The sequence below is a fragment of the Phialemonium atrogriseum genome, assembly GCF_030411735.1.
Source record: "Phialemonium atrogriseum strain 8032-3 unplaced genomic scaffold QBC33scaffold_28, whole genome shotgun sequence".
NCBI lineage: Eukaryota > Fungi > Ascomycota > Sordariomycetes > Cephalothecales > Cephalothecaceae > Phialemonium > Phialemonium atrogriseum.
The window spans coordinates 80,240-102,440 of NW_026848165.1; the positions used below are offsets into that span (position 1 = coordinate 80,240).

Below are 22,201 nucleotides of genomic sequence, written 5' to 3' on the forward strand. Positions count from 1 at the left end.
CTGGAGTTTGAGTGGGTGAGAATCCGCAACGAGCGAGGGTTCTGCTGTTACTTCCAGGAGGATGAGGCAATCAGGCGATGGTAGTGGGGCGTAGATGAGGTCTGAGGCCCAAGCCCGAGGAATGGGTTTAGGAGGCTCTAGACGAAGACTAGCTTCAATATCTGCGGCCCCCGTGGATGCTCCATCTTATAGGCATATAGCGGACACGACCGACTGTTCTGTTTGCCTCGGTTCCTTTCTTCTCTTATTACACTTCTAGATTGCAGCCCTATTTGCCAGGATACGAGACAGCTAGAAGGATGGGCAGGCAAGCAATCAAAGGCCCGCCAGCCTGAACCTCCGCGCCGGGAGGGGGGGGGGGCGGAAGGGGGGGGTGTCGTTCGCCCTAATATTGGCAACTCGCAGGAGAGAACTTGCAGAGACCCCACAAGACTGGCTCCGAAACGCAAACGTGGCCTGATCACTTCCGCGGGTTGCTGCGGCCTTATCGTGGAGTGTCAGTCGCACTTATACGCCGACATTTCCGGCCACGGTGATGTGCGTCTCACGGACGTCCCGCCCGTACGAGGGAGATGCGCAGGGCACACACGCAGGGACACAAAATCACCACAGACCAGACGACGAGTTCTCAATCTGAAACTTGATTCCTATTACATGCCAATCCCGGCCCAGGTGCTATCTCAGAGTGTCTAATGATCACTCACACCACTTGCGAAGGTGGGGTTTGCAGCGTGGGGGTTTCCAGATTTTACCTAATATTTACCTAGATAGTTGATTCCTCAGTTCCAGTTCTACACCTCTCCCTCCTTTTTCGTCATTTTCATTATTCGTCATGGACGTTTCTTCGGTCGTTATGAGAAGACCAAAGACGACGACGACTTCTCTTACCAGAATGGATACGATAGGGTCACCACTTCGGAAGTAGGTCTGGCACGAGACATGCACTGATTCTGGGGATCGATTCTAAGAAGCGTATGTCTTATCAATGTAGTTCGCAGCACTGCCATGGAGGAAATCTTGGTGAATCTAACGGTTCGCCCTAATACTCTTGAGCGGGCACTGGGGGAAGGCATAGTGATGAAACAGACCTGGTGCCACGAGCCAGATATGGGTGTGGTGCTCGCAGCAAACATGTAAGTAGAATAGAGTTCCAAAGGGTTGGCCACACCCTGTGCTGAGGAACTTCGAGACACCGAGCATTGTCGAGATTGAGAGTCAGATTGCAGTGCTTGCGCTGAAAGTGAGCATCGTTTCCCAAAACCCGTCTGTTAACCGATGCTGACCCAATTGCAAGGCCCGCCATAGCAGATTGACCATGGAGGACCTTCAGGGAGGCAACTTCTCCATCAGCAACCCTAGCATATTTGGCTCTATGTCCGGCACAACTATCCGCAGGCAGCAGTCTTCAACATGAATACGATGATGGATCGAATAGTGGCTATTAATGGGAAGCCTGAAATTCGACCTATAAGTTTCCCTTTTCCAGTAATAGCCCCTCAGGCTGTAATTTATCTTCAGATCCTCCAGATAATGTACATTACCTTGACATATGATCACAGTCCAGTAGACGGTCAGAAACTGTCCATAATAGGGGACTTGACAAAGGCCTTTCAATCTATACCATTTTACCTAAGTCTAATTAATTACGGTTTGTCGTCTTGGTCAAAGCCCAACTCGGCCAAGATGGCATCATTATGCTCACCTAGGGCTGGGACGGGGCCCATCCGGACATCTGCTGCGCAAGCGGCACCGGGCGGCAGCAATGCCGGGATCGGTCCAGCAGGCGTGTCAATCTCGACCCACCGGCCCCTCGCCCGCAACTGCTCGTGATCCCAGACCTCCTGCATATCATTCATCTTGGCATTGGCAATACCCACCGCGTCCAATCGATCAAGTGCCTCCCGCGCCGACAAGCTCGAGAAGGCCCCACAGATGATATCCTTCAAAGCATCGCGGTTCCGAACCCGGGCGGAGTTGGTAGCGAACCGCTTATCCTCGGCAAGTCCGGCGTCGCCGATGACGTCCCGGCACAGGGCGGCCCACTCCCGCTCGTTCTGCACGCCCAGCAGTACCGAGCCGCCATCGCCCGTCTCGAATGGCCCGTACGGGTAGATGGCGGCGTGGGCGGCGCCGGCGCGCTGCGGCCCGGGCGCACCGTCGATCGCGTAGTAGAGGGGGAACGACATCCACTCGGTCATGCTCTCGAGCATGGAGATGTCGATGCGGGAGCCGTGACCCGTCTTGGCGCGCTTCAGAAGGGCGCCCAGGATGTTGGTGAAGGCGTACATGCCCGCCGAGATGTCGGCGATGGATATGCCCACCTTGGCGGGCTTGTCCGGGTGGCCGGTGACGCTTAACAAGCCTGCCTCGCTCTGCACGAGGAGGTCGTAGGCCTTCTTGTCGCGGTATGGCCCGTCGGAGCCGTAGCCTGAGATGTCGCAGACGATCAGGCTGGGGTTCTGCTTCCGCAGCGCTTCGTATGATAGCCCGAGGCGTGCGCTCGCGCCAGGGGCGAGGTTCTGAACGAGGACGTCGGCTTTCGACAGCAGAGTATTGAGGACTCTCAGGTCTGCGGGGGCTTTCAGATCGAGGGTCAGGCTCTCCTTGGAGCGGTTGGCCCAGACGAAATGTGATGCCAGCCCACGGGTCCTCGTATCGTAGGAACGTGCGAAGTCGCCAACCCCTGGTCGTTCGACTTTGATGACACGAGCTCCCTGGTCGGCGAGTTGCCGTGTACAGAATGGAGCCGCGATGGCATGCTCAAGGCTGACAACCGTGATTCCTTCCAGGGGTAGACTTGTGCTTTTGCCTTCCGGCCTCGTGGTTGCGAGGGTCCGGGTTTGTGCTTGTATGAATGAAGCACTACCACAAACTTTTGCAGAGGCACGTAACCGTCTTCCGCTGCAGGTTTGAGAAGCGAAATCCGCCAGTCCAATTCGGCTTGAGCCGCAGGTCAGGGCTCGAAGGGGTGTGATGAAGTTGACAGACATGGTGGAAGCCATATTCACCCAAAGCCAACGAGACAGACATGGAGAACGGCCAAGCTTCGTTGAGGATGCAGGTAGACGTGAAAGATCGGCTGGACCATAGTGGATTAATGTGCAGCGTACGAATAAGGTTGGTTGGGGCTGGAGGGGGGTTAGGGGTGGCTGCTTCTCCGCATTTATGTACCGAGGCAGGTTCGGGGTCTTGATGTTCCCTGTTTTTGCGGGGGAATTGAGTCGGCATTTTGGGGTCGGCTATATGCATCCACTGGGTGGAGTGGAGTATGGAAGTTGTGCGAACAAACAATCAATAATTAATTGTTGCCTTCGAACAGACCAGCTCTGTGGCTGAGCAACTGGCCTCAAGCAACAACTTCCAATCCCCGTCCCAATATCCCGATGTCTCGGATAGTATCACGACAGTCCTGGCGCTTGGTCCGTCTGGCGGCTGCACCGCCGTTGCCGAGCCGCCGAGTTTGTCCCGGAAATGGCTTCTCAACCTCCAGTCCACGACGGATTATGGAGACGAGCGGCTTCAGCGATTCACAGTTGACCGTCAGGGAAGCAGTCAGCCAGCTTTGTTCCCAATTTCCCAACACATACTGGCAAGAACACGACCAGAACGAGCAGGATCCAGCAGATTTTCATGCTGCACTCGCCAAGGACGGGTGGCTTGGAATTGCCCTACCAGAAGCATTGGGAGGTTCCGGGCTTGGAATCTCAGAGGCAGTCATGATGCTCCAGGCCATCACGGAGAGCGGAGCAGGTATGGCTGGCGCCCAGGCCATCCACGCCAACGTCTATGCGACACAGCCACTGGCTAAGTTCGGGACCAAGGAGCAGCTGGAGACCACAATCCCGAACATCATCTCGGGAAAGTGGCGCGTTTGCTTTGGAGTGACGGAGCCCAATGCTGGCTTGGATACACTTCGGCTGAGTACGACGGCGAAGAAACTGGACGACAGGTCCTACAGTGTCACAGGACAGAAGATTTGGATCACATGTGCTCAGGTTGCCTCCAAGATGATCCTTCTCGCTCGAACAACACCTCTCGACCAAGTTCGCAAACCAAGCGAAGGCCTCTCCCTCTTCTGCATTGATCTCGACCGAACGAAGCCTGGGCTGGATATGCGAAGGATCAAGAAGATGGGTGGCCGGGCGGTAGATGCAAACGAGGTCTTCTTCGACAACTACAACATCCCAGCGGACAGTCTGATCGGGACTGAAGGACAAGGCTTCAAAATCGTTTTGCACGGGATGAATGCCGAGAGGTGTCTCCTTGCCGGGGAGGCGCTTGGTCTCGGCTATGCGGCCTTGTCGAGAGCGGCGAGTTATGCTCGCGACCGCGTTGTCTTCCAGCGCCCCATTGGCATGAACCAGGCGATTGCCCATCCACTCGCTGATGCGGTGATGCGGCTCGAAGCGGCCAAGTTGGCGACGTACCATGCGGCGCAGCTCTACGACAAGTCCAAGTCCGACTCTTCCATTCGACAAGACGATGTCGGCGTTGCGTGCAACAGCGCCAAATACCTGGCAGCCGAGGCGGCATTTACAGCATGCGAGCGAGCAGTGCTTACCCACGGGGGCATGGGGTACGCGGCAGAGTATGATGTCGAGCGATGGTTTAGAGAGTGCCTGGTTCCGCGGATTGCGCCGGTGTCGAAGGAGATGATATTGAATTACATCAGCGAACGGGTGCTCAAGCTTCCACGGAGTTATTAATAAAGATAGCTGTGGCCATGGAATCCCAGGGTTCGCGAGGTGCGTGGCATTTGTATCTCTCGGGGAGGTTCAATCAGAAGGACTGTGCTGAGACTATGCGCTAGAGTTACCCCGCATTTGGGCCCCCGTCCTCGCATCCTGACTAAAATCATGGCAGTCGTCAGCAGTCCCTGCTTCACCCGAGCGCTGTCTGCAAGACTCAATGCCCAGCCACCTCACGCCTGTCTCGCTAACACCATGCCATTGGAACCCGGCAAGAAGCCCCGGGCAAAGAACGCCTGTCGGGTGTGTAATTCCCGCCGCGTCCGTTGCAACGTCAACGAGATCCGCCCTTGCTCGAACTGTCAGACTGCAGGCGCCAATTGTGAGGTGCTGCCTTCTCGGCGAGGCAGGTAAATATTGATCTCCCACATAACTAGATTTTGTAATCAGACAAAAGAGGATAGCTAAACGAACTCTTTTAGGTATCCACGGCGGTCGCGCCGGCAACCATCTGCGGGAGCATCTACATCCGGGAGTCCGGGGCCATCCGTCGAGAACACTCGGACTCCGCCAACAACCATCCATGCAGCTCCGGCAGCAAACTTGAGTCCCACGGACCCAGTGTTGCAACCCCAATCCTCTCAAGTTGGACTTCAAGCTCAGACCAACACACCTGCGCCATCCGCAGCTTCGGTGCCCGGCACCCTCTTCTTTGGGGAGTCGAATTTCCTCACTCTTGTACCCGGACGCGCGCAGCCAGGAGACGAGCCCGCGACGGCTGGAGCCACCAGTCACGAGAAGGGACGCCTGCTCTTCCCCCACACGCACACGGCAACGCCACAGTCGCAAGGGAAAGGAGAGTCGCCCGTCAGCATCGCCCATCTCAGTGCCGGGACTGCTCGCTATCTCCGCGACGAGGGAGCCTTGACGTTCCCGGACCATCGGAGCTGTCTCCCTGCGCTTCAAGCCTACTTCACCTGGTTCCACCCGTGCTTTCCGGTAGTGGACCGTTCAGACATTGCTCGCCGGCTGCCAACCATGGACATTTCCCGCCTTTTACTCCAGGCGATGCTCTTCATCGGTGCCACCTATTGCGACGATTCGACTATTCTAGAGATGGGGTTCAAGGACCGAACAGAGGCCAAGTCCTTGCTGTACACCAGGGCGAGGCTGCTCTTCCATGCCGACTGGGAGAAGGACGAGATCACGCTCATACAATCACTATTTTTGGTCAGCTTCTGGAGGGGCGACAAGTTTGACGTTCGAGATGTCCGGTATTGGTTGGGTGTTGCCATCACGTTTGCAGAGTCATACGGCCTGCACAGATCGTAAGCGGGCAACTTGTAGTTAGCCGACGGCAACTATCTTGCTGCCATGTATTGACCATTTCGTCACCAGGACACGAACCACTACCCAAGACTCTCGGATGGCTCGCATGCGGAGGAGGATATGGTGGTCGATATATGTAAGATTAATCCATATCAATAGGTTGGTCAGCCACACGCTTACCCTTTGCAAGGTTCGCGAACGTCAATCAGCCGCTTCTTTGGGCCTGCCCAGCCGTATCCGAGACGAAGACTGCGACATTGAGCCATTGAGTGTCTCGGATTTTGAGTCACCCGACGACAGCATTGTTGGCAGTTTCTTTGGTTCGTGTAAATCAGAACATATCACCTACGCCATGAAGATGGTTGAGCTCGCCAGGCTACGTATTTCCACCCCATGCTTTTTTGTGATGATTCGAGGCATCTGATACGTGATTCTAGTTGGAAAGGTCATTGACCTGCACTTTGTACCCGGACGCCCACCTTCGACTGCTGAAGAGGTTCAGAATCTTGACCGATCTCTGGGAGCCTGGAGGCAAAATCTGCCCGAGAACATGAAGGGCGAATCCGAGGGTGGCGTTACCTCTGTGTGGACGTGTCTCCTGCAACTAGCCTACAAGTGAGTCATGTAGTGATGAATGCGCTAGGATATGAGGGCTGACTGACTCTGAACTTCTGTTAGCCATCTGCGCATTCTTATATACCGGAACGCTTTCCTCCGAAACACGGAAGGTGACTGCAGCAAGCAGGTTGCCTTGACCGCCGCCTGCCAAATCAGCAGAACCGCCGAGGACATGCTGTCGCAAGGAATACTGCGCTATGGCCAGATGCATTTGTGAGTCCGAGTCTGACTGAGTCTAAGCGGTCGAGGCATGACCTTCGTACGTAGTACTAAAAATTTATTCACACGCGGAATTATAGGATCACAAGTCTATTTGCTGCGCTGTGTATCCACGCCATCTCTATCAGGCGAGCAGCAGGCGTCCTGAGGCGAATCGCAGAACATCGTGCACAGATGTGTCTTTTAGGCTTGAAGGAGATCCAGAAATACTGGAGGATCAACAACAATGTCCTGGACCTGTTCTTGCAATACTTGGACGACTCGATTGCCAAGCGGCTGCATGGAAATCAAGCCGACGCCACCACCACCACAAACACCATCACCACCACAGAGAATGGTCCCCCCTTAGTAGCTGGCAGAACCGACTCTACAGACGAAGGCCCAGTAAGGACAGGTGCGGAATTCTTCGAAGACCAATGGTCCAGTTTCCTAAATGGCCACTGGGGGAGCGACGATGCGCCGAGCGACCTGGGGTTTTTCCTAGACCCTCAACTTCACGACAATCCCACCCAGGTTGAGGGGATGGACTTTCTGGAGAGGTCGCTGTAATTCAGTGGACTGGCACGACTGATCCGCTAGTGCGCCCCCCCACTTCGGCATGACGTCGGCAACTGTTAAGAAGCCGACTCGAGACATGTGGGGTCAACGAACTCGGCTTCTCGGAGAGGGTAGATTGGGTGGAGACTTCCGAATTCCCCTCCTCTCTTCATCTCCTTAGGTAGATAGATAAATACCAATCCCATCCAGTGCGAACGCCATCCAGTGAGGACTGGTTCTTGTTGGGCAACCAAATCTGCGGCACTGACGGGTTTGACCATGCATAAGCCGGCAACCCTACCGCACATGTCGATTGGAAGTATCCGCCCTGTACTGCGTGCCTACTACAGGATAGGCTCCCGACGGCTTACCACCAGTGCGGCGGACGCTGCGGAGCAACTTCTGCACAACTTCTCTGGCCAGACCATCACTCGACGACAGATACTCGACGCCAACCAGCTGCAAAAGCTGAGTTTGACTCTTAACCGCACGCACATCTACCCGGAACAGGACATCTCGGCCGAACCGCCAGCGACGGGCACCCCAATTCCGCCGGGCTACCACCTGGTGTACTTCACCCCGGATGGAGTTGAAGGCCAACTCGGGGCTGACGGGACAGACCAAACATTCAATGCCCCATTGCCCTTCTCGCGGCGAATGTGGGCGGGCGGCAAGATGCACTGGAATGCCGATTCTCCCCTCCGAGTAGGGGAAGAGGCCGAGGAGCGGACAAGGCTCCTCAGCGCAACGGCGAAGAAAAGTCGCAGCGGTGGCGAAATGGTGCTAGTCGAGGTCGAGAAGGAATTATGGGGTAAAAAGGGTCTCGCCATGACGGACCAGAGGTCAGCAGATAACAGACATGGCTTTTCTTAGAAACCGCATCCGCTGAACTTCCTTCATCTTAGATCGTGGATATTCCGGACTGAGGCGACCTCCACCACCACTTCAACGGGTCCGGGAGGCCAACAGCGACAGCAGCCTTCTTTAGCCGTGGCTCGCGGTCCGTCGGTTATCCGGGATGTGGCGAGCGATTCCGGGGGTTAGTCAGTCCTGTGGACCTTGTTTTTCTTCTTCCTTTCCCCGTCCCACCGTGCTCATCATCCATTTACCACAGGCTTTCCTAAGCGACAGCTTCGCTGGTCGCCTGTGGGTCTCTTTCGCTTCTCGGCGTTGACGTTCAACGGCCACATGATCCACTACAACGAACATTGGACAAAGACCGTGGAGGACCACCCAGCCGTCATCGTCCATGGTCCTCTGAACCTCATCAACATCCTGGACTATTGGCGGGATGTTCATGGGCACGGGTCACAACCTAAACAGGTCACCTATAGGGCCATGTCTCCAATCTACGCCGGAGAAAGCTATTCAATCGGGACCCAGGAGGTGCGGGAGGAGAATGACGGAGGGAAACTATGGGAAATCCTGGCCATGAAGAACGGTGTCACCTGCATGAAAGGCGAAATCCTAGGCAGTGTGTCATAAAGTATTTGTCCAATTAATTCCACCCCAAATGAAGTCTCTGCCTCACTTCACGCTAGCTTCACGAAACGCCTGAATATCAATCCCGCACCGCGCCGCCCTCTCAAGCAACAACCTCGCCATGTTAACCACAGGCGCATCAACCATCTCCCAATCCAAGCTCCAAGCCCCCTTCCCCTGCCTCCTCGCCTCCACATCCCCGACCTCGACCTCAACAGGCCACCCAATCCCCCCCTCCGATGGCGCAAACGACCCCGACCTGCGGCAGATGAACAGCCTGCGTACCCCGTAACCCCAGACACACACCCACCGCCACCATATCGATAGCAGCACGCAGGTCGTAGGCCTGACACGCCGCCACGACAGCCGGCTGCGCGAAGAGCACCTCGCGGCCGTCCGGCAGCCGCGATAAGCCGAGATCGGAACAGGCGAAGTCCTCAGCCGCGGAGGCCAGCCGCTCCAGGATGTCGTGGCGGGGTTGGTGGTGCGGCTACTATGGGGATGGCCAAGACACCTTTATGTATGTATGTACTGTACATACATACGAACAGAGCACCTATTTTTCCCGCCTGAGAAAGCAGACGTATGCGCTAGGAATTTGATGGCATGAGCTAACTGTGCCGGCCTGCCACTCACGCCTCCAATTTGAGAGGAGTACGGGCTGGTAGGAAGAGGGGTACCCGGCCCGGCCCAATGGTTCGGCGGCGGGATCGGATCACCAATGCGCGAGGCAAGCCAATGCCCTTCGAGTTGATCAGTCACTGTGCATAATACCTGCGCAGCCAAGCTCGTCAGGCAGCCATGTGGCTCTTTGGCAATCCGTCATCCCCACTCCCTCCCCAAGCACAAAAATTCCACCGACCGACAAGCACGATCAAGACGACCGATATTCCAACTGACACCGTCCTAACCGACTCGATACCCTGCTGCATCGCATCCTAACCAACTTGCTACCCTACAATGGCTGACCCACTCTCCGTGGCCGCAAGCGTAGCCGGCCTTGTTTCATTGGGCATCCAGGTCACGCAATCTCTGGTAGCCTTTTATGCGGCGTGCAAGGGCCAGAAAACCGACATCTCCTCCACCTCCAGGAAGCTGGAACATCTCCTGGGCGTACTAGAGATTCTGCACGGGCAGCTGGCCAGCCGCCAGTTCCGAGCCGACGAGCAGGGCCTGCTCGAGAAGATAGAGAGCTCAATCCAAGTCTGCGACGAGTGCGTCCAGGAGCTCCAGTCCGAAAACGACAAATTCAAGGGTGGTTCGAAAGACGGTATCCGGGCCGCCGCTCAGACCGCTTCTCGCCGCCTAGCATATCCCTTCCGGCAGAGCACGCTGCAAAAGCTGGACGAGAATATTGACGAGACAGTCTCGCAATTGTCTCTGGTGCTGCAGATGCTGCAGCAAAAGGATATCGGCTGCATCCAGGATGGCATTGGGGAAACCAAGGCATTGCTTGACTTGGTCAGAGCCGACCAGATCTCGTCGACCATCCGTTACTGGCTGAAGGCTCCCGATGCAACCATCAATTACAACGAGGCTTGCAAATAGAAGCATCCCAGTACCGGCCTCTGGCTTGTCAAGGGTTCTTCCTTTTCCGCCTCGCTTGAGAAGTCGAATTCCTTCCTGTGGCTCAACAGCTTCGCCGGATGCGGCAAGTCAGTGTTATGTTCCACGGCCATACAGTACGCCTTTCGGCATCGGAGGTCCAACCCACGCATCGGGATTGCGTTCTTCTTCTTCACCTTCAACGACAACTCCAAGCAAGACACCTCCTCGATGCTCCGCGCAGTTGTCTTGCAGCTGTCAAGCCAGCTAAACGACAACCATGGTTTTCTCTCGCAACTGCACAGCAACTACCGCAACGCCATGCCGCCTGATCAGGCTCTCGCGGACTGTCTTCGTCAGATCGTGCGGGCATTTGACGACGTGTACATCATCTTGGACGCACTAGACGAAAGCCCTCGGGACACGCACAGGGGGGAGGTTCTCCAAATGTTGGTCGATCTGCGGGCGTGGGGCGAGCCTGGACTTCATCTTCTGGTCACGAGTCGTGAGGAGCCTGACATTGGCGATGTGCTTCACAAGGAGCTCAACGCCCTACCAGACGAGGTGGTCTCGATGAAGAACAGTTTCGTCGAAAGTGACATTGCAGCTTTCATCTCCGAACACCTTCAAGACAATCGGAAGCTTCGAAAATGGAAGGAATATCATGATCGGATAGAGACCACGCTTAGCCAGCGTGCGAAGGGAGTGTATGTTCCCAGTTACCTGTTGTCTAATAGGGGTGGGAGTTCTGATCTTTATCACACAGGTTTCGATGGGTGGAATGCCAGTTCAAGGCACTCGAGCAATGCCCAGAATGCGAAGACCTCCTCGACCAATTGCTGGCTTCACTGCCTCAATCACTGGATCAGACCTACGAGCGAATGCTTTCGAATATCCCCCCGGCTTCCGTGAGATATGCTCAGCAGATGTTGACTTTGCTCTGCTGCGCCTTGCGCCCATTGACAGTACCAGAACTCATCGACGGAATTGCCGTAGAACTCGGCGACTCTCCAAAGTTCAACCCCAAGTGAAGGCTAAAAACTGCGGACGCGATTCATCAAGTCTGTCCTGGTTTTATCGAAGTGGATATGCAACCTAATGCTAGGCCAGCTACCGTGCGCCTCGCGCATTTCTCAGTCCAGGAGTACCTAGAATCTGGCCGGTCAGGTCAGCACTCAATCGCGACATTCCGTGTGAGAAGACGGGAGGCTCATACCAACATAGCTCGCATATGCTTGACGTATTTGCTAGAGCCTGCGTTGTTAATGTCGGAGAAACCGATTAAAGAATATCCGCTGGCACCCTACGCCGCAGAGCTTTGGCACGAACACCTTCGTGAAGGAGACGAAAACGCGCACCATGCTAAGCACCAAGCCCTCCGACTATTTCAAAGTACGGGGGGGGGAATTTAAGAATTGGCTTAGCATTTGGGATCCCGACCCTATCAGGATACCTAGTGACGGTGACGAGGTTCCATCGCCTATTTACTACGCTTCGCTTCTTGGGCTTGTTTCAGTTGTACCTGAATTACTTTCCAATATCCCATTAGAGCCTCCTCTCTCAGTCCCAAACCCAACACAAGCTTCTAGTTTGTTTAATGCCAGAAGAGGGTACTATGGGACTGCCTTGCAAACAGCATCAGCAGAAGGTCATGAGAAGATAGTCCAGCTGCTTCTTGAAAGGAATGCTGATGTCAATGCCAAAGGAGGATTCTATGGGAGTGCCTTGCAAACAGCATCAGGCAATGGTTATGAGAAGATAGTCCAGCTGCTTCTTGAAAGGAATGCTGATGTCAATGCCAAAGGAGCATTCTATGGGACTGCCTTGCAGGCAGCATCAAGCAATGGTTATGAGAAGATAGTCCATCTGCTCCTTGAAAGAAATGCTGATGTTGATGCTGAAGGAGAATACTATGGGACTGCCTTGCAAAGAGCATCAGCAAGAGGTTACGAGAAGTTAGTCCAGCTGCTTCTTGAAAGGAATGCTAATGTCAATGCCAAAGGAGGATTCTATGGGACTGCCTTGCAAACAGCATCAGCAGAAGGTCATGAGAAGATAGTCCAGCTGTTTCTTGAAAGGAATGCTGATGTTAATGCCAAAGGAGGACTCTATGGGACTGCCTTGCAGGCAGCATCAGCAGAAGGTTATGAGGAGATAGCCCAGCTACTTCTTGAAAAGAATGCTGATGTTAATGCTAAAGGAGGACGCTATGGGACTGCCTTGCAGGCAGCATCAGTAATGGGTCGGGAGAAGACAGTCCAGCTGCTTCTTGAAAAGGGTGCGCATAGAGTCTAGATGCATAGTTAAATCAATATCAACCTATGTTGATGGCTGACTGAGGATTCGCCTTAAAAGATTCTCGCATATGGGGCATTAGCAGGCAGCGTCCGCATACAGACCTAGCTACTAAGGGGCATACATCGAACGACCCCGTCGCAGTACACAGTTACGAGCAACAACCTACTCTACGAGGCGGCGCACGCGCTACCATATCCATGAACTTGCCCGTGTGGACAGACCCACTCAGCGCGGACAGGCTTAGCCATGACAGGGGGAGGAGCGGGTGGTCGCCGTCGCCGGTACCGGCGCCGAGGGAGTAGAAAGGCGCAGAAGGCAACGTAGTGGAGAAGGTCGTAGGCGCGGCCGCCGATGACGATGCCGAAGTCTGAGTGTGCGGCCATGGCGCGCAGGAAGGGCTCGGGGCCCATCTCTCCGACGAGGTCGGCGTGGCGAGGACCTTCAACTTGGATCTGTTCTTTGAAGGATGCTTCGTCAGATTATTCGCCATTTTTATATATAGCCAGAGACTTCACTCGCTTCTCGCTAGGTGAGTTTAAGATATCGCCGATGATTTCCAAGAACTTCCTCACGTTCGCGTCACTACCGTCGCCGCCGGCCGAGCTGACCAACAGAGGGACACGGTATGCCTGCCCGAACCGGACCAATTTTCTCGAATCCTCGACATGCGACGATCGCGGGCAGGACATGGACCCAAGAGCCAGTCGGCTATATGCCCACCGGTCTCTCCCTAACAAATGGACCCCCCAGGCCCTGTCCAGAATAAGGCGACTGGTTGTAGAAGAATCGGTAGGAAACGCCAGGGAATACTTTTCGTTGAGGCGCGGATGAGCTCAGCAGCTACCCCAGCCTGGTTTGCATCGTCGAAGCTGTAGAGTGAGACAATAATTGCGAGTAACGTCCTCGAGAAGTTCACAAGGCAGTTGACTGAGACACACCTACGGCACATAGGCTAGCATCGGAGGCCGTGGCTCAAACGACGCCGTTTGGGGGAGCGACAGGGTCAGTGCTATCCTGAATGTGTTTTGGTAGTTGGACGTTTGCTGGGTGTTTGGCGGGCTGGAAGAGGAGGGGGAGGGTGCGGCTGTGGAATCAAGAAGCACGTCTGAGGCATCTACAGACGACCATCACCAGGAAGAAAAGAGTTGCAAATTCAAGGCTAGTGGCGAGCAACCGGGGTGAATAATAGCGGTCCGCAATATCTGAAGTGATGGATCTATCTACCATCTAAGCCAGCAGTCCGCTAAGCAGGCAAGCACGCTGCCTGCCAACACTCCATATGCGAGGATCTTTTAAGCCGTATCTTCAGTCAACCATCAACATGCCAGCGATCGAGGCGCTCGTCAAGGTGGAAAAAATGCCCGAGACCAACGCCGAGATCGCCACCTCTGCCACAGCACTAGCTCTTCCAGGTGCGAGCCGAGACAAAACCCCGATCTGGATACCCACCGCGCTGATGTTCCCGAAACCGCAGAGTGCGTATGTGGCGATGAGGCGCGAGCGGGGAGAGATAGAGCCGTATTTTGGATTGTGTGTTAGCTCGCCGTACTACCAAACTCGAGCAAACAAGTTAACTTGGCTCCAGTGATGTGCTGGTCAGGTAATCAAGGTGCACTTACGGCAACAAACTCGTTCGCAACAATCTTCATGCCGATTAGCTGAGCGACCTTCAGCAGATCCCCATTACGCTCAACACCGAGTAAGAAAGCGATCGGATAGAAGATGTATCCAATGATGAGCTGGATGTTGAGGTCGTCGATGTCGAGGTAGCTCCCCCACCAGCCCAACAGGCCGTTGGCAAGGCCAAGGAGCGCGAGGATGCAGAGCACGCTGGCAACCACCATTCCGGCGATCTTGATCCCAGCCCATGACCCATTCGCCAAGGCGTGGAGCGAGTTGAACGGCCGCTCGTTTTCACTGTCCTCTGCAATCCTGACAAGGCTTCCTCGCGTCAGAGGCTCCTCAGACTCAGGGTAACGCAGCTTGGAGATAGCGATCGAGGCCGGGATGCTCATGGCGCACGACGACACCAGTGCCAATGGACTGAGTCCCAGGGCGATGTATCCGGAGAGAACACTTCCCGCGATGGTGGCAAAGCCCGAGGTCATGATCTGGTGCAGCTCGGCGCGAGTAAGCAAGGGCAGGAACGCGCGGACCAGCACGGCGGACTCGCCCTGGCCCAGGAACGGCGACGCGGCTGCCACGGCGGCCTCGGCGCCCGAGATGCCCATGAGGTGGAAGAAGATGGTGGCGAGTTTCCGGACTAGCCATTGCACCCATCCCCAGTAGTGCAGCAGGTGCACGAAGGAGACGAAGAATATCATGGGTGGGACGACGGTGACGAGGAACCAGCCTGAGTCCAGCGCCGTCTTGCTGGTTAGGAAGACGGTGGCGTCACCGGCGTAGCCCAGGAGGTCTCGGGCTAGGGAACCGAGGAAGTTGAAAATGTCGTACTAATTATGGCTGATTATCAGTGTGAGGCTTAGGGTTATGAAGGGAGGGTGTCGGGGGTTTGTGCTGCTTGTGGGAGGAAGAAGGAAACAAGGCTCTTACGCCTGCCCGCGTGCGGAGAACAAAGAGGCCAAGCAGGAACTGGATGAGGATGCCCGTGATGACTGTGTGCCAATTGATCTTCGACCGATCCCTCGATGTCGCCCAGAAGACCCCCACAAAAACAATCAAGCCAAACAGGCTGACGGCACGATCTGCTCGGGTGTTACTAGCAGACTCCTTGCTGGCAAAAGTTCCCACGAGGATGACCGCCAGAGTTAGGGTAGACAGAATGGCTAGCCTGGTGGACTGTGGAATGTGATTCGAGGTTGGGGTGATGTTCTCGGCCCAGAGATGGCCAATCGGCTTCGTGACAAGTTCCGTTGGGAAGTGGAGTGTGAGCAGCCTAATTGAAAGTCCGAGCCAGACGAGAAAAGGGACCAGCCATCCCAAATCGTAGCGATGGAGGATGAGCCCGGCAATCCACCAGCTTTTGCTAGACTGTTAGAAGGTAAAAGTTATGCAAGGCAGAAAGCTGGGAGCTTCGTACCCAGTCATGGCTACCCAGGCGAGAATGTGGAGAAAGAGTACAGGAAGGGACTGGCGACGACGTTGACTCGAGACCTCCTCCTCGACCGACGAAGTGATCACCCCGGGGTCCCTTTCATGCTCATCTCCGCGAGTTAGGTTTTCCTCCGGAGGGGTGTCCTTCTCTTGTTGGTTTTCAGACATGGCCTTGGTGACGACACAGCAACGCTGTAATGACAAATTTCGAAAGCTCAGAGAGGTACAGTACTACTCTACATCCAGTGCGGAAATGCCTCAGTTATTAAGGTTTCTCCGGTGACGAAACGATGGAAGATTGGGTAACATTGTATGCTGGAGGCCTGCCATATTGGGGCACCTCCAATCAGCCCATTCATTCGTCCAACAGCCAGCCTGCATGAGCTCAGGGGACGTCCGACGTCAGGTGGGCTTGCCTCACCAGGATGTACTCATACGTGGTATTTCAATGTAGCAGTACATCTCTAGATAGTAGATAGGCATCCCAAGCATTCTATAGTTCCGGTACCTCAATCGTCACCGATGTCAGACTATCCAGAAGCCTCTTCCACATCGCTGCACTCTCAGGGTCAGATGTCCCCTCTGTCAAGGTCGCCCGGTTACCAATGATAATCAACCCAGCCTTTGCACGGGTCAGGGCGACGTTCATCCTCCGTAGATCCTTCAAGAAGCCAATTTCTCGATGCTCGTTGCACCGTACCGTCACAAACACCACAATGTCAGCCTCGCGCCCCTGAAACCCGTCAATACTGGAGACTTCGGCCTTATCAGATAGGCCCGACACAAGTCGTCTCAATAGATCAGCCTCACGTGTGTAAGGTGTGAGAACCGCAATGCGCTGCATCTCAACTGACGGGGGTTGCTGAAGTCCAGATGCGCTCCCTGTTTGCGCCGGCGAGGTCAGGAGCTTGCAGACGTGAGCACATAGAGCTGCCTGTCCTTCGTTCTCCTTGGATTTCTGTCCCGGCTTCTCTTTTGCGGCACATTCAATGAATATGGTCCTTTGCCGGTGTCCGACCAGGGTTGAGCTGTCCTTCTCGAGCGGCACTGCCAGGGGCCAGGGAAACGCGGAAGCAAAGAGGGGCCGGGAATCTGGCGTGATTCCGGTTTTCAGTCTGCCCTCGTAGAACTCTTTGGAGCTGAAATTGCAGATCTGCGGGTGCATTCGATACTGTGTATCCAGCATGAGCCTACGGATTCCCGTGGAGTCGGAGCCGGGATCGTCGTCGGACCCAGGCGAATTTGCCGGTCTATTGGTGTACAGCCTCTCGAAGAGCGAAACGTCAAAGTCAACGAGAAGAGCATGCTGTTGGACGGTGGGCCGGAGCTGGACGTGGTCACCGACCAAAATTGCCCTTGCACATCCTTTGACCAATGGAACCAGGGACGCGGGTTCCGACTGCTGGGAGGCCTCGTCGACGATGACGATCTCGAATTCCTCGGAGCGGAGAAGGCCGAGCCCCGCGCCGATGCATGTTGTGAATATGATGCCGCATTCCGTGATCTTCTTCTTTGCCTGGTTCATAGCTCTGTAGTCCGAGTAGACCTCCTGCCCGGCCATCGCATCGCACGTGTAACTGCGAAGATCTTCCGCCACTTTGCGAACCTAGCCGAACATCAGCATCGCCAAAAAGTTTCCAGGTTGTGGATAATCACTTCATACTTACATCTGTAGACACTCGCAGAGGAGATGGTTTCTGTCTTCCCCGAAGCGGCTGTTTCTGAAGACGACCCGTGTATCGTCGCATCGCGTTGTCGACAGCATTGTGAGTGGGAGCCGACACTAGTATTCTTGCATCCTCGTAAGTCTCTTGAAGAGCGCAGATCATCTCCACGATGGTTTCGGTCTTTCCGGTCCCAGGAGGGCCCCAGAGACAAATCAAAGGATTCCGAAGAGCTGCTTCGACAGCCGCGTTCTGGCTGGCATTCAGCTTCTTGACCGGTTGCCATTCAAGCCTAGAGCCCAGGTCCGCTTGGAGTCCAAGCAGTGGCAATCCAAGTATCGGTCCCGCAACCTGACAGCAGTGCTCAAGTTGCGTAGCAAGCGTGCGCACGGCATCAAACGTCGTCTTGGTCGTCACGAAGGGACCGCAAGTTTCCATATTCCACGAGCACTTGTTGAAGAATGCCGGCAGCGGGTGGAGACACCGGAATCTTGCGAGGCCTTGCTGTGAATGCGTAACCAGCGCGTCAAGGGAATACTTCTTCCCAACCAAGACGTTCGTTGGCAAGGTAGCTGCAGTCAGACGGACATGGGCCGAATTTTCTGGGGTTCCACCGGGCGCATCGATTCGAAAAGACACTTCAACAACTGGACATCCATCGTCGTCGTCTGGTAGCAGCCTCAGCTCAAAAAGATCTTTCCTCTTCTTAGCTTGCTCTGTAGCTTCTCCGATATGGTCCAGAGCAATTGCGATCAAGTTCTTGACGCAGTGGCTGATGACCTCTGGCTGGCCCGACAGAACACGGGAGCTTTCGGGCTCGAGAGATCCCAACAGGAGGTCCAGAGCCACTTCTGGCGAGCGTACTGTCAGAGATACGAGCTCGACGAGCTCTGCAATATCTTGCAGCGACAGCGTCCCGCTTGGAACCTTTGCCAGCATTGACCTGAACGGAGCCACGACGAAGTCCTCGGCCTCGTTTGCCGAAAGGACAAATGCACGTAGAATGGGCCGAGCAGCCACCTCTACCAGCTCGGCCAAGTCTTCAGAAAATGTGTCCAACTGCGAGCAGCGGCCAAAACTCATAGCCAGAAAGGGGGCCTTGCCCAAGAAATCGATCATGGCCTGGAGTAGCAAGCTAGGATCTACTCGAACGAGTTGCATATTCCCCAGCAAGTGGTCGAAGCATTTTAGCAAGAATGCTTTATTGTCTGCTTCCAGAAGCGAGGAAAATACCGTGAGGTACTCGCTGACTTCCAAGTCCCCAAGAACCGAGATGTTTTGGTGTTCCACGACTTGGACGATATATTGAGGACTGGACGATGATATTATATCCTTCGCCTTGGCGATGGAGTACTCCTTCGCTTCTTGCTGGAACAGAGGAAGTCTCTGTCCTGTTTCGACATATTCGAGCCAAAGATCAAGGTTTTGCATTGACTTGACGTCTCTGTTGCTGATGACATAGATTTCCTACAGGCTGTTAATTATTGTAATTGATTAATTACCCACCAGGGGGCGAAGTGTCTTACCGCGGCAGTAACTTCATTTCTATTCACCCTACCAATATGTCTCTGGAGGCCTCTGCTGAATTTGTCGAGCGCAATACTAGCCCGTACGTCGAAGTTGACACCGCTGTCAATGGTGGACTGTCGCTGCCTTCTGCGGTCCCCGGCGTCGACTGTATTGCGGTATTCGCTGTCGTTGGACCCGGGGCGCGCAAGGAAGACCCACGAGTTTGCCCGCTGGTTCTCGAAAAGCTGGAAGACATTCTCGTCGCAATACAAGCGATATGTCATTTTTGTTGGCAGTGATAGACGGCTCTGACGTTCGCTTCCCTGAGAGTGAGGGAAGGCAAATAGCCGCGCCGAGTCATCGACAAGACAGTCTCGGGCGCGCTCAATCTTCTGCGGCACATATAACGCCAATGTCAACCGCTCATCCGGCCGAAACACAATGAGCTTGCGGTGGAATATCTCCAGGTTCCTAGCTGCCGCATCTAAAAAGGTGGCAAGTCGATCTCGCGATGAGTCGTAGACGCACTTCCACCGTATCCCTGTATGATCTAGCTGGAACTGCCTCAGTTCGCTCTTGTCGAGGAGGTTAGATGAGCAGAGAGCGTTCAAAACCAAGCTCGGCGTCTCGGCAGACACAGGGAGCTGTCCAAGCACCCAGCCCTTCTCCTCGGCCGTCAGCACGTTGAAGTCGAAGAGGTGAAGCATTCCTTCGAAGGAAACGCTGTTTCTCCGACACCACCGATGGGCCAGGTGAATGAACTCAAACTCTGTCATTGCGATATCGTCACGAGCCAAGAGGAGGTCCACGGCATCGAACTCGTATCCGTCCCAGTCCTTCTGACTCGTGTCGCTGCTCTGTATTGACTCCTTAGCTCTATCGTGGAGTTCGTCAAGGACGAAGGCGGGGGCGTCAGGAGCCACTTTCGGCGTGTCTTTGAGCTTTTCGGGGACCCTGATACGGTTGCCATCTACACATTGCGAAAACAGTCGATTCAGCTCCTGGCATTGTGGGCTCATCGGTCCGGATGCGCGAGCCCAGTCTAGATAGAGATTCTTGACCTGGCCGAGGGAGGCGTTCGAATATTTGGCAAAGTACACAAGACGATCGTCGTCTGTGATGGGCTTGAATCGAAGAGGTTCTCGGGCTCCGGGATAGAGGGCTGGTTGAGAGAGCGTCGAAGGTATCAAATCTTTGTCCCAACACACGAAAACTGTAGATGTGGGCTGGACTTAGTTTGGGTGGGCTTGAGATGTGGCCAAGTATAGAGGAAAAGGACTCAGGTAAACCTACACTGATCGCCATCGAGATCACCGCCTGACATCATATCTGCAGCAGGCCTCCTCCCCTGGGTTGAGAAAACCACACAGTCTACCAGGTGCGCCAGCTCGGGTTTCTCAACAACCCTGAACTTCTGCCAGTCTCCTGGGTGAAGGCAGGGATTGCGGATCACGGAGACTTCGGTACCTTTGAGGGCATACGGCTGCCCGTCGCCTTCCATGGTGACCTTCACAGCACACTCCCCCTCTTTCAGGACATTCCAGGCGTCACAAACCCCAAAGAGCAGCCGTGACTGCGGGACAAATATGCGGCACTTCTGCTCTTCCCGCTTGTTCAGCATCTTGCCATGCTCAGCATTGATCAACCTGTTGATCTGAGGCCGCACAGACTCGACGCCGTCCATGAGCACCTTCTCGGCGAGGTCGGGCCTGTTGATGTACGAGAGGAAGCGAAAGGCGTCTCGAAAGTCGGTCTTGGCATTGGTGAGAAGTTGGAAGTGCTCGTTCTGCTTTCGCAATAGAGTTGAACGGGGTATGCCGAGGGCTTCGAGGAGGACGATTCCTTCATCATTGAGAAATCCGTAGGTGTAGGGCTGGGAGGAAGGAAACACAATCAGCAATCATTCAGCCTGGAGGAAAAAGGCGGGGAAGAATTTGATGCTCCTCGGTATGTACAGTACCTTAGAGTACTCCACGACAGCAAAGGAGTGGTCCTCGACGCCACTGAACTTCTTCATCGACTTCCTCATCTTCAGAAGAGTATTGCCGCCCCCCATCCGCAGATCCACAGTCACCACTCCCTTGTATCCACGGTATCTGATCTGAAACACAGAAGGCGTGTACCGTCTGTCTCGAAAGACGATGCGAACCTTCCGCGCCAGTTCTCTGGCAAGCACAGGCGCGATCAAGCCACAGCCGTCGGTGAAGACATAGTCGGACGTCTCGATGTCCGGGATATCCTCGCACCTACTAGGAGACACGGTGGTGGCCGTCCGAGCAACCGAGAAGAGCAAGCCGATGCGTTTCGCCTTCTTGCCGACCGTCTTCATCTTGGCGAAGTCACCGAGAGCCTCCACCTTCCGCGAGATTTCTTCCTTCGAGGCGGCATAGAGGAAGCATGTGCGCGACTTAAGCTGGCTGTTGCTGTGGCCGTAGAAGTGGTATCTGACTCCCCCGAGCGAGATCCCGGTCCTGAGGAGTCGGACAGCGTAGTCGGTGCAGTCTCTCCAGGTCGCTGGCTGGAGGGCGTTTGTGGCGCTCTGGGCTGAGCTGCCATCTGGTTGCTTGAGGGGGCGGAAGTCTTCGAACGAGATTATGAGAAAGCGGTCGAGTGGATCTCCGCCGATGGCCCGATTCCGCTCGATGTGCTCTAATACAAGGAGTATTTCATGTCTCCATTTCTTCATGTTAGTGCGGAGGGCGATTTTCTTGACCAGCTCTCGGCGATTGAGCTCCTGCGGCCCTGGAAGACCGGGCACACGGAAATTCCATTCTCCATCGTCCAGTCGGACGGCGGGATTTAACAAATGGGTAAAAGTCTTTGTCTTGTCTTTTCCCGACATCGTGGCATCTGGGATAGTGTCGGATGTGTGGTGGTACTGGAATTGGGTTGCGCTATCGCAAACTGAACGGGTCTTAATTTAGCAAGTGGAAAAGGCGGGGACTCGCGGGCATGAAAAGATAAGGTGTCATGGCGCTCTCTTGGGGCAGATGTCAAGGTACATACTGGGACAACATGTCGAGCAGTTCCATGTCTGGCTGCGGGTCCTTTCCGTCGACATCACAAAGTGGTGTCCAAACGCAAGTAAGGTGGCGTTGCACAGGGCCGCACAGAGTGATAACGCGGCAGATCCATGCCCAGACTCCTCATAGACAACCCAATATGGGGCGACAACTGCGGGGTCGCCTGTTACACAGCAGCCACTTCGAGGCGGACAACCTGATCATTGGAGGTTTGTGTGTCCACGTGCGGGTGTGT

At 54.9% G+C, this 22,201-nt stretch overlaps 6 protein-coding genes across 6 annotated transcripts; 3 read left to right on the plus strand and 3 right to left on the minus strand.

Moving 5' to 3' along the window:
* Window positions 1-1,005: 1,005 nt before the first annotated feature.
* QBC33DRAFT_518222 (uncharacterized protein) lies at window positions 1,006-1,414 on the plus strand (the record flags this gene model as incomplete). Its single annotated transcript, XM_060426234.1, has 3 exons — window positions 1,006-1,133; window positions 1,180-1,240; window positions 1,295-1,414. 3 exons carry the CDS (start codon window positions 1,006-1,008, stop codon window positions 1,412-1,414), a joined length of 309 nt encoding a protein of 102 aa, XP_060280006.1.
* Window positions 1,415-1,643: 229 nt separating this feature from the next.
* Window positions 1,644-3,337, minus strand: QBC33DRAFT_498556 (CoA-transferase family III; the record flags this gene model as incomplete). Its single annotated transcript, XM_060425622.1, has 1 exon — window positions 1,644-3,337. The coding sequence occupies exon 1, from the start codon at window positions 3,000-3,002 to the stop codon at window positions 1,644-1,646; it is 1,359 nt and encodes a 452-aa protein (XP_060280007.1). The 5' UTR covers window positions 3,003-3,337.
* Window positions 3,029-8,876, plus strand: QBC33DRAFT_580761 (uncharacterized protein; the record flags this gene model as incomplete). Its single annotated transcript, XM_060431219.1, has 13 exons — window positions 3,029-3,089; window positions 3,460-4,698; window positions 4,917-4,929; window positions 5,171-6,016; window positions 6,087-6,153; window positions 6,208-6,397; window positions 6,455-6,632; window positions 6,696-6,848; window positions 6,935-7,399; window positions 7,477-7,522; window positions 7,680-8,233; window positions 8,297-8,381; window positions 8,436-8,876. The coding sequence occupies 13 exons, from the start codon at window positions 3,029-3,031 to the stop codon at window positions 8,874-8,876; spliced, it is 4,338 nt and encodes a 1,445-aa protein (XP_060280008.1).
* Window positions 8,877-9,833: 957 nt separating this feature from the next.
* Window positions 9,834-12,713, plus strand: QBC33DRAFT_596465 (uncharacterized protein; the record flags this gene model as incomplete). Its single annotated transcript, XM_060431883.1, has 7 exons — window positions 9,834-10,334; window positions 10,422-11,125; window positions 11,185-11,445; window positions 11,524-11,810; window positions 11,935-12,028; window positions 12,101-12,209; window positions 12,249-12,713. 7 exons carry the CDS (start codon window positions 9,834-9,836, stop codon window positions 12,711-12,713), a joined length of 2,421 nt encoding a protein of 806 aa, XP_060280009.1.
* Window positions 12,714-14,012: 1,299 nt separating this feature from the next.
* On the minus strand, window positions 14,013-15,842 carry QBC33DRAFT_478881 (Na+ dependent nucleoside transporter C-terminus-domain-containing protein). Its single transcript, XM_060425302.1, has 4 exons — window positions 15,757-15,842; window positions 15,270-15,696; window positions 14,336-15,169; window positions 14,013-14,264 (listed from the first exon to the last, which is right to left on the minus strand). Exons 1-4 carry the CDS (start codon window positions 15,762-15,764, stop codon window positions 14,022-14,024), a joined length of 1,512 nt encoding a protein of 503 aa, XP_060280010.1. The 5' UTR covers window positions 15,765-15,842; the 3' UTR covers window positions 14,013-14,021.
* A 421-nt stretch (window positions 15,843-16,263) lies between these two features.
* Window positions 16,264-22,011, minus strand: QBC33DRAFT_572989 (RNA dependent RNA polymerase-domain-containing protein; the record flags this gene model as incomplete). The annotated part of the gene is made up of 6 exons (XM_060430679.1): window positions 21,950-22,011; window positions 20,904-21,847; window positions 20,237-20,816; window positions 18,961-20,156; window positions 17,438-18,901; window positions 16,264-17,376 (listed from the first exon to the last, which is right to left on the minus strand). The coding sequence occupies exons 1-6, from the start codon at window positions 22,002-22,004 to the stop codon at window positions 16,264-16,266; spliced, it is 5,352 nt and encodes a 1,783-aa protein (XP_060280011.1). The 5' UTR covers window positions 22,005-22,011.
* Window positions 22,012-22,201: the final 190 nt, after the last annotated feature.